Raw genomic sequence first — 17,100 nt, 5'->3', positions numbered from 1 at the left:
TTGCCGAATGGCTGGAGTGCTGTGTGGTTCAGTCTGAGCCACTTGGTTTGCTTCCCATTTACAGATCCAGGGCCGTGTACTAAAAACAGATTTTTTTCAGTACACATATAAAACAGCCTTTTATGTCATGTCATGTCCACCTTTAACTAGCTGGGTTGCCAACAATGTTAGTCCATCTGATTTCAGCATGTTACTCTCTGTCATGACTTGAATAATGTACAAAGGTTTGTGCTGAGGTTACTACATTGTGAGTTTTGACTTGTCTTGTATTTTGCTATCACCACAACAGGACCCATGAAAGAGAGGCCGCTAATGCTCGTTAGACTCTCCTCCTTTCTACAATTTAGGACAAACACAACAGTGAGTGTGCAGAAGGTAACATGACTGAAAGGTACTGTCCAGTGGGACTCAGAAATGTTAGCATTCTGGGCTAACTAGCTTTCATAGTGAAATAGAAACATAGCCATACAATGGATCTTTAAATGTTGACTGTTGTAAAGGGACAGATGGCCTGAATCACTAACAGTACAAAAAGCTAATTATGCTCATTGGTAAAAGGGCAGAGAGGTGTCTTGTATGAATGTTGGTAGGTGATCAAGGGCTTTTATGTGTTAGACCTGCAGTCAGTAATGGTCCATGGAAATTGATAGCACATCTCAAAGCAACGTCATAGGACCACCATGGGAAATGCTCACCCAGAGACTTCAAGCTTATACCCTGTTTACACAAATACAGTATGATTTCAAATTTCAGCTCAACTTTAAGATAAGTCAGAAAGTAAACAGTTATTTTAAAGGAAACTTTTCCACAGTAGTGTTGAACAATAAGTCTGTCTTTCCTGGCACAGAGTCTGGCTGTGTGTGTGTGTGTGTGTGTGTGTGTGTGTGTGTGTGTGTGTGTGTGTGTGTGTGTGTGTGTGTGTGTGTGTGTGTGTGTGTGTGTGTGTGTTTCGACTTGCATGCATGACCGTGTGGGTGTGTTTTGGCCCTTTTTATAATGACTGTACCCACAAAACAAGGTGTGCCACTGAACTCAGTCTGACTGCAGAATGAACAAAGCTAGAAGCCAGGTCAACGTTTGCCAAATGGAACCAAACGCGGCAGCGAACATCAGAGAGCAAAGATTCGACCAGAGAGACAGCAGAGCTTCTCCACTCAAACTAAACGGGGGCTGGCCGAATGAGCCAAAGAGGCGTCATCATTGCACTTCAACAAAACCCCCTTTCTTCTCCAGGAAAGAGGACAGAGATTAGTGTGTTAACCTAGTCAAACAGTGTGTTTGTGTAACCTCTTTGACCCTGCAGAATATGTGAGTCTCTGTCTTTCAACATGCAAACACACACAGAGGCTTTTCTGCTCTACTCGTTTCATTCTTATTGTATGAAATCACTCCAACCCTGTGGACATTTGTTTGCATATTTATATGTGTGTGTGCGTGTGTGTGTGTTTCTTCAAAACCCCCATACATAAATTTATCTCGTCAAATTTCCAAAAACAACATGTGCTTATAATAGAAGAATCATTGCATATGGAATGATCTTACGTGACTTCATGTGATGCATTCATTCTTTTCTTTTTTTAAGTAAGACTTCAGCAGCACTTACTGTATTTGCATTTGAACATATGCTGTGGTTTTTCTTCGATCATGTCTGCTTTCCGCTTTTCTCTGACTAATATCTACAAGATCTGAGCTGAACAAATAGCTTTTCTCCCTGTATCCTCCCTCCTCTCACATGTCTCAAGTCTTGGCAGCACAATGTGAAATGAAAACACCTCCTCTGTCCAAATCCTCACTATAAACAAAAGCTCTGTCAGGGATAAATGTCACATTTCACCGTGTTTGTCTCAGCGTGTCTAAACAGTTTCATCTCAGTGCGGACACACTGCAGATCTGTTACCCCTCAGCTCAATAACAGGCCTGAATTGTTGGTTCCACTTTCCTCTGTGTTGCCAAATGAACCTCACTGATGGTGCATCTACTGTATAATCTGCAAAATATATGTTTGGTGTACAGTGCTAAAGTTATTGCAAAGTAGAGGAACTGATTTCATGTCAGCCAGGCTTGTGCAACCTTTTGCTTCAAACATCGCCCCACCTGGTGTGCACACACTATTACCATGATAAGAGATAGGCTTTGTGATTTTGCTTCCTCTTTTTCAATCCCAGATTTATCTGCTGTGCTAAATGTTTTGACACTAGTGAGATGGATGAGGAGAGAAGACAATTCTAAATACCTGTTCACTAACCAGAAGTGAATTCAAAGCTCTCTAGAATCTCTGTGTGTGACAGACAGGTCAGTGAAAGAGCTCCTGGTTTTAATTCAGTTCTTACACTTTTTGGGCTTCTGAACTAATCATTACTGCACTGGAGCACAAATTAAAACATCAACAACAATCCAATACCTCAAGTGCCAAATACTGTCCCTACAGGCCCTCGACTCTGTTTATTACCTGTGGAGTAGTTTTGGGGGGTCTTTTTTGTTTTTTTGTCAGTGAAGAGGGGATTAACGAAATCTGTGGTGAATGTTTCAGGTGATGTGGAAAGATATTAGTTTTTATTGCAGGAAGGGATTGTGGGAAGTCTGTGTAAACATAAGGCCACACACACACACACACACACACACACACACAGAGAGAGAGAGAGAGAGAGAGGGAGAGAGAGAGTCATAGATGAGGGTAAAGGAACATATGCTGATCTGTTTTAAAGGACAGGTTCAGTGTAGCATGTTAATCTGCATATCAAAGTGTTGCACTTTATCTGGTTTCATTTTCATGCTTGTTAGCTTCTCTTTCAGCTTGTCTGGAAGAGGAAGATTTGAAGAATCCATGAAATATTTCCATGCAATTTAGTGCAAAGATATACACTAAGTGCAGTTGGTTTTGTTGTTGCTGGATGTTTGATTGCCAGCTTTAGACAACTACTGTTTAGACATAGCAATTTGCAGCCATGCTCACTTTGTGGCTCTTGGGATGAGAATATCAGTCTAGTGTCAGCTTCCCAGCCCACATTTGGAGATTGCACTTGGATAACGTTACAGAATATTCTTCAGCTGCGACTCAAGTAACCAAGACATGCACAACATGCATCAATTTAAAATGTGTAGTAACCTACATTTGTTACAGGTTGAGTCATGAATGTCAAAGCCATGCAGTTGTTGCTGACTAAACCTGAATCAAAACAGAGCTAATGTGAAATTAAGACACAGCTAAACATGTATTCTGTTACCTTTGCAGTGTTACAACTAATGCGACAGAAGTTTGGTGTCAATTATCATCATTCAGCTGCCACTGAAAAACAAAACATAAAAAAGACTAGGGCCTACTAACATGAGCTAGCCACAGCTCTACTTCAACACAACTAAAAAAGCTGAGGACAAGCTTTCACTGTGTGTAAAAACGATTTAGGACTGAAAATTTTTGATAACTTCTGGATGAATTGACATTAAATTTGAAATGAAATTCTGACTTTTTAAAGCAATAACAACTTCATATTCACTGGTTCAATATTATGTAGGTAGTCAGTATGAATTTATTGTGACCTGGTGCAACCTATTATTTACAGGAATGGCAAAGTCATGTAGCGTCAGTGCAGTAGTACGCCTAACAGTTTATAGACAAGCAGTCTGAGGCTAACTCAGTTATTAATGCATAACAAAGTTACTAAAACGGTGACATCATGACATTTGCATCAGCACCATGGACAACATTATGCATCAAACAAGCAATGACAGTGTACTGCTCAGGGGAAGCTTTATTCTGTTACTGGATATTAACAAATATTAACAAACCGACCCAACATTATCTATCTATACTGTCCAGTCTTACCTCTTTGGGTTTATGCACCGCGAGGTCATCTGGAATTAGGCTGCTTAATTGTCCAAGATGAGGGCTGAGAGACATCCTGCTAAAAGATACCTGCAGAACTGCCATCTGGTTCTGAGGTCACTGCTGGGCGTGAAAAAGGCGTCCCAGGTCCTGGTAGTGGTGGAAGGAGATGTTTGGAGAGATGGAGATGATGCTGGCTGTACTTTGCACTTGTCTGTGCTGCAGCTGCTACCTTGGTGGTAACATCAACCCTTGTTTCTGCTTCTTTTAGAATCTACAAACCTGCTAGAGGTAGCTGATTGTTGTAGTGTGGCTGCACCTGCTGAGTGAGCATCCTTATTAGGTGAACTTTTCTTGTTGGTAAACCACTTTTTTTTATGTCCATTTCCACAGAGAAGTATGATTTCTAATGCTTACACCAAGCTAGCCAGACAGTGGCTGAAGTGAAGCATCATACTGACAGAAAAAAAACAGTCTAGCAGATCACTAGCAGAGTTTGTACTTCGACGGTGTAATCAGAAGCAGAGCCAATTATTTTCAGACTTTCATGCCATAATAGATAAATGATATTCCACATCATATATATATATATATTCCAATAACGCTGATTTCTCCTGGGCAGACCAAATTCTTGGATGGGGGCCTGGTCAGCAGGGTCCACCCATAACGCTTTCCATGTCATCAACGTAGCCAAAGGCTCACATTTTGTATTACTGTTATATTGCTAACATTGTAGAGCACGATACATGAAATATTGCATCATATTTCTTCTTCTTATTATTATTATTGTTATTATTTTGGATTGGAGGTGACCCAGCCAGGTGGGATATGTAATCCCTCCAGTCCCTCTCTGCAACAACAGGGGCAACAAGGAGGCATCAGAATCAGATTCCTTCAACTACCATGAGCTCATCCCAGATGTCTGGACCTCCTTGGCCTATCTTCAAGACTGAGCCTTGGCACCCTGTGTAGTAGCGTGTTTTTGTTGCCTGTATACAGTGAGGTCAATAAGTATTTGATCACCCTGTGATTTTGCAAGTTCTCCCACTTAGAAATCATAGAGGGGTCTAAAATTTTCATCATAGGTGCATTTCCACTGTGAGAGACAGGATCTAAAAAAAAAACATCCAGAAATCACGTTTTATGATTTTTTTTAACAATTTATTTGTATATTACTGTGTCAAATAAGTATTTGATCACTTGAGTCAAACAATTTTAATATTTGGTACAGAAGCCTTCGTTAACAATTACAGAGGTCAAACTGTTCCTATAGTTCTTGACCAGGGTTGCACACACTGCAGCAGGGATTTTGGCCCACTCCTCCATACAGATCTTCTCTAGATCTGTCAGGTTTCAGGGCTGTCGCTGAGCAACACAGAGTTTCAGCCCCCTCCAAAGATTTTCTATTGGATTTAGGTCTGGAGACTGGATAGGCCACTCCAAAACCTTGATATGCTTCTTACGGAGCCACTCCTGGTTTTCCTGGCTGTGTGCTTTGGGTCGTTGTCATGTTGGAAGACCCAGCCACGACCCATCTTCAACGCTCTGACTGAGGGAAGGAGGTTTTTGCCCAATATCTCACAATACACGGCCTCTCCTTAATACAGTGCAGTGGTCCTGTCCCTTGTGCAGAAAAACACCCCCCGAGCATGATGCTTCCACCCCCATGCTTCCCTGTAGGTATGGTGTTCTTGGGATGATACTCCTTCTTCTTCCTCCTCCAAACACGGTGAATGGAGTTAAGACCAAAAAGTTCTATTTTGGTCTCATCTGACCACATGACTTTCTCCCATGACTCCTCTGGATCATCCAGATGGTTATTGGCAAACTTCAGACGGGCCTTGACATGGGCTGACTTCAGCAGGGGAACCTTCCATGCGCTGCATGATTTTAAACCATGACGTCTTAGTGTATTACTGATAGTGGCCTTGGAAACGGTGGTCCCATCTCTCCTTAGGTCATTGACCAGCTCCTCCCATGTAGTCCTGGGCTGATTCTTCACCTTCCTTAGCATCATTGATATCCCACGAGGTGAGATCTTGCGTGGGGCCCCAGTCCGAGGGACATTGACAGTCATCATTAGCCTCTTCCATTCTCTGACAATTGCTCCAACAGTTGTTCTTTTCTCACCAAGCTGCTTGGCAATTGCCCCGTAGCCCTTTCCAGCTTTGTGAAGGTCTACAATTTTGTCTCATGTCTTTTGACAGCTCTTTGGTTTTGCCCATGTTGGTAGATAGACTTTTGACTGATTGTGGGGTGCACAGGTGCCTTTATGAAAGCTAACGACCTCAAACAGCTGCTACTAAATTAGAATCATGAGCAGAGTGGAGTTGGACTATTTAAAAGCAGCATAGCAGGTCTTTGCGGGTCAGAAATCTGTCTGATAAGCAAGTGATCAAATACTTATTTGACACAGTAATATACAAATAAATTGTTAAAAAAAATCATAGAATGTGATTTCTGGATTTTTTTTTTTTTTTAGATTCTGTCTCTCACAGTGGAAATGCACCTACAATGAAAATTTTAGACCCCTCCATGATTTCTAGGTGGGAGAACTTACAAAATCACAGGGTGATCAAATACTTATCGACCTCACTGTAGGTAATCTCAATCTTTTCAGCACATTATCCAAATCTCACGACTCTGATGTGAGGACTGGAGCATAGATTGACCAGTACACCCTCAGGCTCAGCTCCCTCTTCACCTTGACAGTCTGGTGCAACAATCACTGCTGATGTCACACCCACCTGCCTGTCACTCATGCTCTTTCTTACCCCTCACTCGTAAACAAGACCCTGACATACTTGAACTCATTCACTTTAGGCAGTGACTGACTTCCAACCTCAAGGGAACAATCCTGCATAATTTAAATTTTACCTCAGTACTATGAAAAGTAAAGTTGTTTTTTTCCTGAGACGTGACCTCACGAGTCCATCTTTGCAGCAGGGCTGTTGTTTCCTGTTCATTTGCTCATGAGACTCAAAGAAGCACGTGTGACTTCAGTCAGCCTTTCATCACGTACAGTCTCGTCTCTGATAGCTGGCATGCTAACCATTTACCCAAATATTTACTATTAAAGAAAGGTGATAAACTGTATGTGGATCTAAGTGAGGCTTTTAACTAACTTTCTCATTACTGTTTATACATATATATTTACTATAAATACTGTATTAATGTTTGTGTATGTGGGAGTGAGAGGTAGTGTGGTAGAGAGTCCTATCATATCAATGCTGGTCTGTGTTGCGTGGCGCAGAGCTAAGGGACCATTCAGTTGTCAAAATAAAGCCTGTGGATGTGAGCTGTGGGTCACTGCAGCCCTCTGAGTTGGTTTATTAGTGTGGTCTGTAGGCAGCCTTTAATGTATACTGCTGTATACAGCAAAAAGGCCAGTGAGGTCCTCTGAGATCATTTCAATGGGGAAGAAGCTCCATGCTCTTTTAAATTTGGTGGAACACAAATCAGGGAGCTTATGGTCTCTTATAGATAATAAACCACATGGCTGACTCCAGAATAAGAGCTCACCAGGGCCAGGGTGAGTCAGGGCAGGCTGCTGCTCCAGGATGAAACCTGAAGGCTAGTCTCCCTAAAGCTTGGTGTACTCCTTTCAGAGCCACACCCGTTTGCTACTTTGCTGCTGTGAAGGTGGGCAAGGTCTCATCCAGCACACCCAAACACAACTAATTAAATTCCTGAAACTTAGCTCCCACCAATAAGCATCCATCTACCACAGCAGAGCGCAAAGGGAGCACTTCCCGTGAGGGTGTGACGCCTGGCACAAAAGACCCTCTATCCAGTCCTCAGAGGCCCGACCCTGACCAGAAATATCACTCACTGCTTTTCTATTTGGAGGCCACAGGGCTGCGAGCATAGACGACTCTCTCTCTGCTGTTTCTCTCTTCTTCTGTGAACTTTGACCTTGAACTTAACTGAAAACAGGTCATGGTGTTGGGATGCTGAGAGGGAGGGAGCAAGTTGCCAAGGATGCAATAATAATTCCACACTTTTTAATTGAATTTGACCAACAAAATTCACCTGTCACAAAGACTCCCAGATTTGGATTCAGACTCTTTTTGTAATAATTCATGTAAAATTTACCAATTTCAATCAACACAAAACTGAGTGCAGTTGCATATCTGTTAAACACAATGGTCAACTGTTTAAGCAAATGCATAAAGATAAGACCAGACTGTCTGCATCTTCCAGCCACCTGCGTTTCCACGTTTTGCCTTTTGTATTCTTCATTTCTATTCATAGTACAGTTGTACAAATGGGGCCTTTCTCTCTGTTTATCAATATTGCTGAGGATGAGCAGGAGTTCCATGCTTACATTTAGTGTGAACAGTTATTGTTGCCTGTCAGTTCATACATTGTGTGCATAAAGTAGCAGGTTCAAAAGCTAATTAAAATCTGTAGAGTAAGTAATGCAGCATAAGACACAATGTCTGCCCATCTTAAAGGTGTTTAAAAGTCCTTCCTCATAAAACATTTGCATTTTTTAAGTGTTTTCAGTCCTGCTTCTTCTTCTTCTTCTTCTTCTTCTTCTTCTTCTTCTTCTTCTTCTTCTTCTTCTGGCACATTGCTGCACCTCTTGGCACTTTACAGCCACCTGCAGATCAGTGGATTAATGTGAAAGCACGGACAGAAAAATGGATCACATCACTTGTGTGCATATGCATGTGGTCTCATGCATGAACATCGTTGTGTACATGCATGAGACCAATAAAACAGTGACCCACTCACAACAAACTGCTCCAAGTTATATGTTCACAATAGCTGAAGGTCTCAGAGGGGGCTTGTTTACTCAATTCAAAATGGTTTCAGCTATCATACTCAACTATGGTGGTTGCAATGTGTTCATCCCACTTCTGCCATTACCGGCTCATTGCCTAAATAATTTAGATATTGTGGCTTCAGTAATATGACAAAGATGGCTGTGAGTGGTAAACCCAACTTAATCTTCAAAAAGTCTCTTCAGAAAGCTATGGTTGATGTCACAAACACAATGTTTTTCCACAGTCTGTGTGGTCTGGTGTATAACTTAATATGCTAAGCATGAGTTTGATTATGCAAAAGTCTTAGCATTGTGTTTTCAGGCCAGTAATCTACGTTTACAGTCCCCACGGTATGTTTGCATTGACCAATGGGGTCAATACCCCAAAATGTAGGTATGTTTCCTTAACATGCTGAGGCTGAAGGAGGAATCAGGACCACACCAAGAGAGCAGGAGGAAGAGAAAATGTAACTCTTCTTCTAACCCATACTGTTCTGAAAACATAAAGCTTTGTGGTTATATGTACAATGTACACACACACACACACACACACACACACACACACACACACACACACACACACACACACACACACACACACACACGTGTCATCACCACCCACATGGATGAGCATCCATCATGATCCTTAACATGCTAGTCAGGTGTGCAGGCCACCCAAGTCTTCTCTCTCTCTCTCTCTCTCTCTCTCTTTCTCTCTCTCTCTCTCTCTCTCTCTGCATCTCTCTCATCCAAACACACACACACACACACACACACACACACACACACACACACACACACACACACACACACACACACACACACACACACACACACACACACACATTTTCTGAAACAGGTGTATTTTTATTACCATTTGGTTGAGATCAGTTGACTGGTGGGGAGCCTGCTGGAAGTCAAAGTGACTGACGGATTGTGCAAAGACCAGCTTTGAATCTAAATGACATCCTGTACTCCTCATTCCTTCTTGAACCAGATGTGTATAATCACACGCCCCCGCCCCTTCTCTCCCTCATTACACACATATTTTCCGTGTCCTTTATTTTCTTGGCTCATTGAGACTTCAGCTAGTCACCATGGCATTCTTCTCCATCAGCCAGAGGCCCTGGTTTCATCCTGTTGCTCCAAACCTTGCATAACGCACAAAGACTTAAACACATAAATGATCTGACTGGGTCTCACAGTCCATCACTTCTTGTAACACTGAAGAAAGAAGGTAATGTGGAGCACAATTTCTGTGATACAATTTACTGCTGATGATGACACATTCATGTCCTCTTGGCAGCTATATGACCACAAGATACATATGAGCACCATCAAAGCAGTGATGGAAAGTAAATTTACTAAATACAATATAATTACTGTTTATATATATATATATATATATATATCCATAACAATAATTCAATAAAATGTTTTTAATAACATGACACTGAAAAGGGTCAGTTGCATATGAGTATATTAACTTTTCATACCTCCGGTGGAGCTGTGTGAAGTCTGATAAAGTGCCTAATGAAAAAAATACGGGGGCATAGAGTTAGAAAGAAGCCCGGTCCTCGTCTCCTCTCGCAGCTCAAGGCTACATTAGCCGCTACCGGCATATCACAACTGAATCTCTGATGGAAGGAGTGTGATGCTACATCGCTGGGGAAGGCTACTAAATTAAGTAGTTCACAAGATCCTTTGTCATGTTGGCCATGTGATGCACAAGTGTCTGTTTGGCTGTGTTGTGAGGATATATGCAGTGCTTGTGCTGTCAAACTGATGAAGGTTCTTTCTTGATTTGCTTCTGTTTGTCTGTTTGCGTGTGTTATCTTAAGCTGCTGTGCACTGAGCCACTGTAGAAAAGGTTAGAGGAATTCACAGAAACTTGTGAAGTACAGAACAACAATGGTTTTTATCACTGTGGGTAACACATTGGTATAAGACATAGCAAACATTGTGTGAATGTTAAGCATCATAATCCCCATGTAAACAAAACATTTTCAAAAATGAGCTTTTATGTATGGTCACTGCTAAAAGTCATCTTCAGGCTGAATTTTGGGTGCATTTACTGTTCACTGCAATACAGCTACACCCCAGTATTTACACTGCTGGTGGAGGTGCTGCAGATGTTGAGGTTCACATGGCTCAGAATGGAAACGCCTAAGAAACCTTTGTGCAGAGCAGTGGAACTAATTCCTTCACAGTCCACTCAAAGTCCCATTGACTGAGCTGTAGTCGTGCTGCCTGGCTGGGCTGCAGCCTGCTGTACAGACTACCAGCACACCTCCCCACTGAACAGACCACTGATTTCACCCAATTCAGCCTTTAGTTAGATCGCTTGGTCTGGTCCCACCCATATGTGAACAGCTTTTGTCACAAGTGAAAAAACGTCCTTTTGAGATTTTTTTTCCTCCCCCCTCCTTCTCTTCCTCCCTTCCTCCCTCCCTCCTCAGCATCAAGTGCAGCCTGAGCGGATCGTCCCGGCTGCGACTTTCTCTCAGCCTCTTTGAGGAAGCAATGAGGAGAAGCAGCCGTCGCCCTGCTGATACCAGGACGTCTGGGATGCAGTAACGCGCGTTTGTTTTCTAGTGGGATCATATTTGTATATCTCTCGGGGAAACAAACAATACGTTGCGGATTTAGCATATCCATCAATCGGATGCAAGCAGGTAAGAAGTCTTTGTCATTTTGCGCAGTTATAACAAAACACGGGGAAATATGTTCTTATTTTAACGTTTTAATTGTATATTTAGTATTTGTATGTTTTTGTTTTGTTTTTTTTTAAGACTTCTTTCACTTTGGATTATTGATTCTTTGTGGACTTTTTTCCCCCGAGGAATTTATAGGATTTTTGTTGCCAAAGTTACGCGCAGTCTTCCTTATTTATATCTACCCTTTGAAGCATTATTATTATTATTATCATTATTATTATTAGTGTTGTTGTTGTTGTTGTTGTTGTTGTTGTTGTTGTTGTTGTTGTTGTTGTTGTTGACAGTGGCATTATTCAAGCAGTGTACTATAAATATGTTTTAAGACAGTTTACAGCAGTTGCTGTAGACTCATACAGTGGCTATGCTGTAACAGATGTGAAATTACAGATGTTATTTTTTCACATCTCAGCGCATTTCTAATTTGCATTTGCATTGCAATGCTAAAAGTGATATTTTTTTATTTTGGAAAGAGAAAAGACTCAGGTTAGACTTTAAGACATCTTGAATTTTATCAGAATGAAACATTTTCTTATTGTAAACCGCTGACAATGTTTGTTTCTGTGGTTTTTCTGAATAACACAGGAGAGTCTGTGCCACAGATATAAGAGATATGAAAAGAGGTCTAAATGAATGAAATCACCCCTTTTTTTAAACTTGGTGTTGAACTACACCAAAGATGGTGACCCAGGCTTACTGAGTTGGAGATGGACAATTGCGCCATCCCTTGGTCACTTTGTGTCTTGGGTGCCTCCAGCAGTCCTTGTGAATCCCTCCCTCCACCGGAAGATGGAGAGGGCACAGCTTCTTTTTCAGCTGACTCCAATGGAAAATAGTTCAAATAAGCGCCTTCGACGACCAAGCGCCATCATGGCAGCATATCAGTTTCCACTCGATGCTGAATAATTGCAGGTTTTCTTCTGGGTTTGTGTTATGTCTGAGTCTGCCGGTGGGAGTGTGAAGTTGAACAGAACTAAGGGTCATTTTTGTATTCTCATTTATTGAGACTGTTTTACAGCTCTTGTGGGCTTGTATTTTATTACCGTCTGTTTCTGGGCTGGTTAGATGTTGGCCACTGGGTATGTTTTATTGGACACTGTGTGGCAAACTTAAGCCAAACAGTCTCCTTCACAGTTGGACTTAGTTGGAGGACAATGCACTTACTGGAATTTGCAATTTCAATTGAAAGCGGGGATTTGGGTAATATCTCTGCAATGGATGGTGAAGCCCTGACATGGTCCACAGGTGATGTCTTATAGTCTCACTCTTAGCTGTGTGTCCTGGGCGTCTCATTTTCATGCTGCATTAACATCTAATTGAAAGGGAATGTGGGTCTGTGGGCCCCCGTGGGGGTGCTGCCCCCCTAAAGGTTAGTCATCCAGTTGGATACCCCAGATGTCAGCCTGTCTGCCACACATCATTTAAACCCCTCGAACAGCCAGAATGAATGAAATCACTGTGGCTTGTCACTTCTGACTTCTGTTTGAAATTAACTGCTGGACTTGCACTCCGGCTGCAGTGCTCACTGAACGACATCCAAATCATTTTCTCTCCTTGTGTTTGGAATGGCCTGTGTGACTTCATCACCACAGCCATGCTGACGAAATGAAGCTCCCTACTCTGTTGTTAAATGATGGTCTGCTAAATCTATTAAAATGTACCCAAATTGTAATTTTCTTTATAGGGTTATCAGGATTATTGGCAACGTCACACTCATACAGTAGAACCATGAACCAGCAGGCTGTCTGCAGCCTGCACAGTCTCTATATTTGATGTCATTCGTATGCATGCACAAGGACTGGAGTGGAGCTAAAGAAACCAGATATGGTCATTACTGAGGAGAAGGTTAACCATTGTGGCAAACCTCCAAGCCACTGTCTCAGCCCATTCAGAGGATCAGGGTTCATCCTCTCCCTCTTGCTGCCCGCAGCCTCCAGCAAGACTCAGAGGACATAAATCTCCTGTCAACCACACAGTTAATGTAACAAGTAGAGAAAGTTTTAAGATCTCAAGAATATTTTATGCAGAGCGTTATTTCTTCACATGCATAATTGTGCTTATCTTCTTCTGCAAACTTAAACATTTTGTGGACTTGTGCCCTTAAAAAAACAAAAAAAACCCCAAAAAAAGTATTGTCTTTTGTGTGTTGTGCCACAGTCAGCTGAGCTGCCTACTGATGGTCTGGACTGCTAGAATTTTTCACGTCACCCATATTCTGGGCTATACTGCCTCCATGTGGCCATAAATGGATCTGTGTTTATCTTTTCTAGACCTGGAGGCAGCAACATTGGATATAAGACCTTCTCAGTTCAGGGAAGTCAGTTTAACCACATGTAGGATGTGTCTAAAGCTGATTAAAGATTCCAGACAAGGTCATTTGTCTGCAATACAGAGATGTATGCCCTCTGCTTTGCTTAGCAGATGATTATAGTACTTAAGGAAGTATCACAGATGATCAGTGTCAAAACACAAACCAAATCACTAGGCTTTTGGAATTATGATCGGTTGCAGATAGGTAGTTGCTGATCAAATAACTTGGCCTTTTACAGCAACTGGACATTTTTTAAGCAAGCAACAAGCTGAGCTTAGTCTAAAGTGAAAGCTGGCAGTATCACAATATGAAGGCATTGTGAAAGGTGGGGCTGTCTCATGCTGATGTGTTTGTGATTGCTTAAACCAGGCTAGTACTCTGCAGTCATGCTCGCAGCTCTGTGAGGTTAAATGCTAACATCAGCATGCTAACATGCTCACAATGACAATGATGACATGCTGATGTTTAGAAGGTATTTTGTTTACCATGTTTGTTATCTTCGTTTAGCATGATCATTTTTGATAATTAGTACTAAACACAAAGAACAGCTGAGGCTGTTGGGAATGTCATTAGTTTTGCAGGTATTTGGTCATAAACTAAAGTACTGGACTAACTGGAATTTTGACCCAATGTGCTATAGATGTAAAGTCTGGGGATCACCAAAGTGATTACAACTGATCCTGCAGGAGACATGGACTGTGTGTACCAATGTGTGCAAACATTTGCCATTTCATGGCAGCCCATTCAGTAGCCATCAAGACATTTCACTCAACTTCAACCTCATGGTGGCGCTGGAAGACGTGCCAGGGGTTCACCAAGTCATTAGGCTTCATCTTCTGCGAACCTTGAATGTCAGTACATTCAGTACAAATTCTTTGGCAATTCATTTAGTATACATGGAGATCTTTCACTGAATGGATGAAAACTTTGACCTGCCAGTGGCACTACATGAAAAGTCAGGGGTTCACTTAAATAGTTAAGATTCATTCATCCTCCATGCATTGTGGATATCTGTATCAAACGTTATGGCTGTCAATTTGATAGCTGTCTAGATGTCTCACTAATAAAATGAAAATGAAAATAGTATGTAGAAGGTAAAGGGGAGAGTCAGGGGATCATCAAAGTTAGTAGGATTTGTCACCTGGGTAAGATGCATGTATGTACCTTAATGGCAGTGGTGGACCAACTGACCAACTTACTTTGTCATTCCTTGAGCTGGCTTATAAGTTAGATATTCAGTAACTATAAATCCTAAACCTTCTATCTTTCCACATGTTTTACAAAGTTCCACTAAGTCTTCCTCTTTACTCTTTATATTTCAGAGCCAGGCCCAACTTAACAATGGGCCCAATACCCCCGTGTGTCCTGCTCCCAGTGACAGTGCTGGCTGTGGTGGTGGCTGTTGCTGCTGTGGAGAATGCAGCCGACGATGAGTATACCTGGCCACAGTGGAAGGTGCCTCTGGTAAGAAAAAGACGTACTGTGCCTCTCAGCAGCCCTAACTTCTCAGCTCGTCCTCAGTCAGAGCTGAGCGGGACCTGTGGGATTGAGTGTCAGCGTCACCTCCCTGCCACCTCTCTGGAGGACCTGGAGCAATTCCTGTCCTACGAAACAGTTTACGAGAATGGTACACGCACGTATACCTCAGTTTCTGTGCAGGGTCTCAATGAGGTTACTGCCTGGTCCAGAAATGTCTCATCTGGCTCCCGGCACAAACGAGAGGTGTATGGTACAGATACCCGCTTCACCATCTCTGATAAGCAGTTCTCCACCAAATACCCCTTCTCCACCTCTGTGAAGATTTCCACAGGATGCTCTGGGGTTCTTGTGTCACCTAAACATGTGTTGACCGCTGCCCACTGTATCCATGATGGAAAGGATTATCTAGATGGGGTACAGAAGCTGCGTGTTGGTATTCTGAAGGAGAAGTCCAGACGAGGGAAAGGAGGTAAAGGGAGAGGAGGGCGAGGGAAGGGCAGAAGGAGAAAGGGAGACAAAGATAAGGAGGAAGTGCAGGAAAAGCAAGAGAATGGTTTGAAAGGAGACCGTAAAGGAAGAGGGAAAGGCAGAAAGAGCCGGAGTCGACGAAGTGTGGAATCAGGGAAACCTTCTTTTAGGTGGACCAGGGTCAAGCAGACCCAGGTGCCTAAGGGCTGGTTCAAAGGTGTGTCTGACAGACTGGCTGCAGATTATGACTACGCTGTTCTGGAGTTGAAGAAAGACCCAAAAGTCAAGCACATGGATCTGGGTGTTATTCCTTCACTCAAGAAACTCCCTGCTGGGAGGATCCACTTCTCTGGCTTTGATGATGACCGGCCTGGCAACCTGGTGTACCGATTCTGCTCCGTCTCTGAGGAATCTAATGATTTGTTGTACCAATACTGCGATGCCAAACCCGGCTCCAGTGGCTCAGGGGTCTATATCCGCCTCAAAGAGCCTGGCAAGAAGAAGTGGAAGAGGAAGATTATTGGGGTTTTCTCAGGTCACCAATGGGTGGATGTAAACGGGGACGGGGCGCAGCAGGATTACAACGTGGCAGTGAGGATAACGCCTCTCAAATATGCCCAGATCTGCTACTGGGTCCACGGGGACTCAAGTGAGTGCCAGGTAGCCTAAGACGACACAGGATCCCCCCCTCCACCTTTCTTCCATCCCTCAGACTCACCTCAATTCAAGGGTCACCCTACCTACTCTCACCCCACACCTGCCATCACCAACCAGAGGCCCTGTGACTGCCTCTCCTCTTCCTGCCTCCCTTATACCTCCTGTGCCTGACTCTTGCTACACTGATCTAGACACACACACCCACCCACCCACACACACACACACACACACACACACACACACACACACACAAAACCCAAAAACAGCCATACAGACTCTGTGTTGACAACAGGAACTCGTCAGCGCATCAAGAGAACTGTGGCTTGTCATCTTTTCTAATTTATTTGCTAAAAAAAAAAACAATTGAGAAAAAAACATGTATGTATGTATTTTTGGATCATTCACATCTGCAGTTTTGCCTTCTATTTTGATTTTTTCTATTTTCAAAGATTTGACCCTTTTGGATACAAAGATGCAAAGTGTGTATATTCATATGTTTGGGAGCAAAGTTGCAGTACATTGGTCATTCGTCTTATACTCGAATTAGGCTTTGTATGGAGAGACTTTCAAGTGTTGTCCACCACTGTAAAGAAGAGCTTCATTGGCTTTGACAAAAGACCCAGGAGAAATTAATCTAACTTTTGTTTTACAAATGAACTATATAGAGATATTGAGATAACTGTTGTTCTAAACATTTTAATTGAACATGCTGGTGTTTTGCATTGTGTATATCTAGAACTTTGTTTTTTACAACTACCTTTTGAAAAAGACTATTTTTCTGTCTAAATAGAGAAAGGGTCCTTATAGATCCTGGATAGAGGATTTTTCTGCTTTGTGAGTCTCATCATCTTTTCTCTGTTCTTGCAACACAGTGAAA

General features: G+C 42.4%; 1 protein-coding gene across 1 annotated transcript; it reads left to right on the top strand.

The window, feature by feature from the left end:
- Positions 1–11,108: 11,108 nt before the first annotated feature.
- Positions 11,109–16,568, top strand: prss35 (serine protease 35). The gene is made up of 2 exons (XM_070966591.1): positions 11,109–11,269; positions 14,942–16,568. The coding sequence occupies exon 2, from the start codon at positions 14,961–14,963 to the stop codon at positions 16,233–16,235; it is 1,275 nt and encodes a 424-aa protein (XP_070822692.1). The 5' UTR covers positions 11,109–11,269; positions 14,942–14,960; the 3' UTR covers positions 16,236–16,568.
- Positions 16,569–17,100: the final 532 nt, after the last annotated feature.

This window comes from Chaetodon trifascialis, chromosome 7 (assembly GCF_039877785.1).
Source record: "Chaetodon trifascialis isolate fChaTrf1 chromosome 7, fChaTrf1.hap1, whole genome shotgun sequence".
Lineage (NCBI taxonomy): Eukaryota > Metazoa > Chordata > Actinopteri > Chaetodontiformes > Chaetodontidae > Chaetodon > Chaetodon trifascialis.
This window is presented reverse-complemented; position numbering and strand designations above follow the sequence as displayed.

Bases quoted from the DNA above. Each gene is read 5' to 3' on its own strand.
- prss35 (XM_070966591.1), top strand. From the start codon at position 14,961: ATGGGCCCAATACCCCCGTGTGTCCTGCTCCCAGTGACAGTGCTGGCT.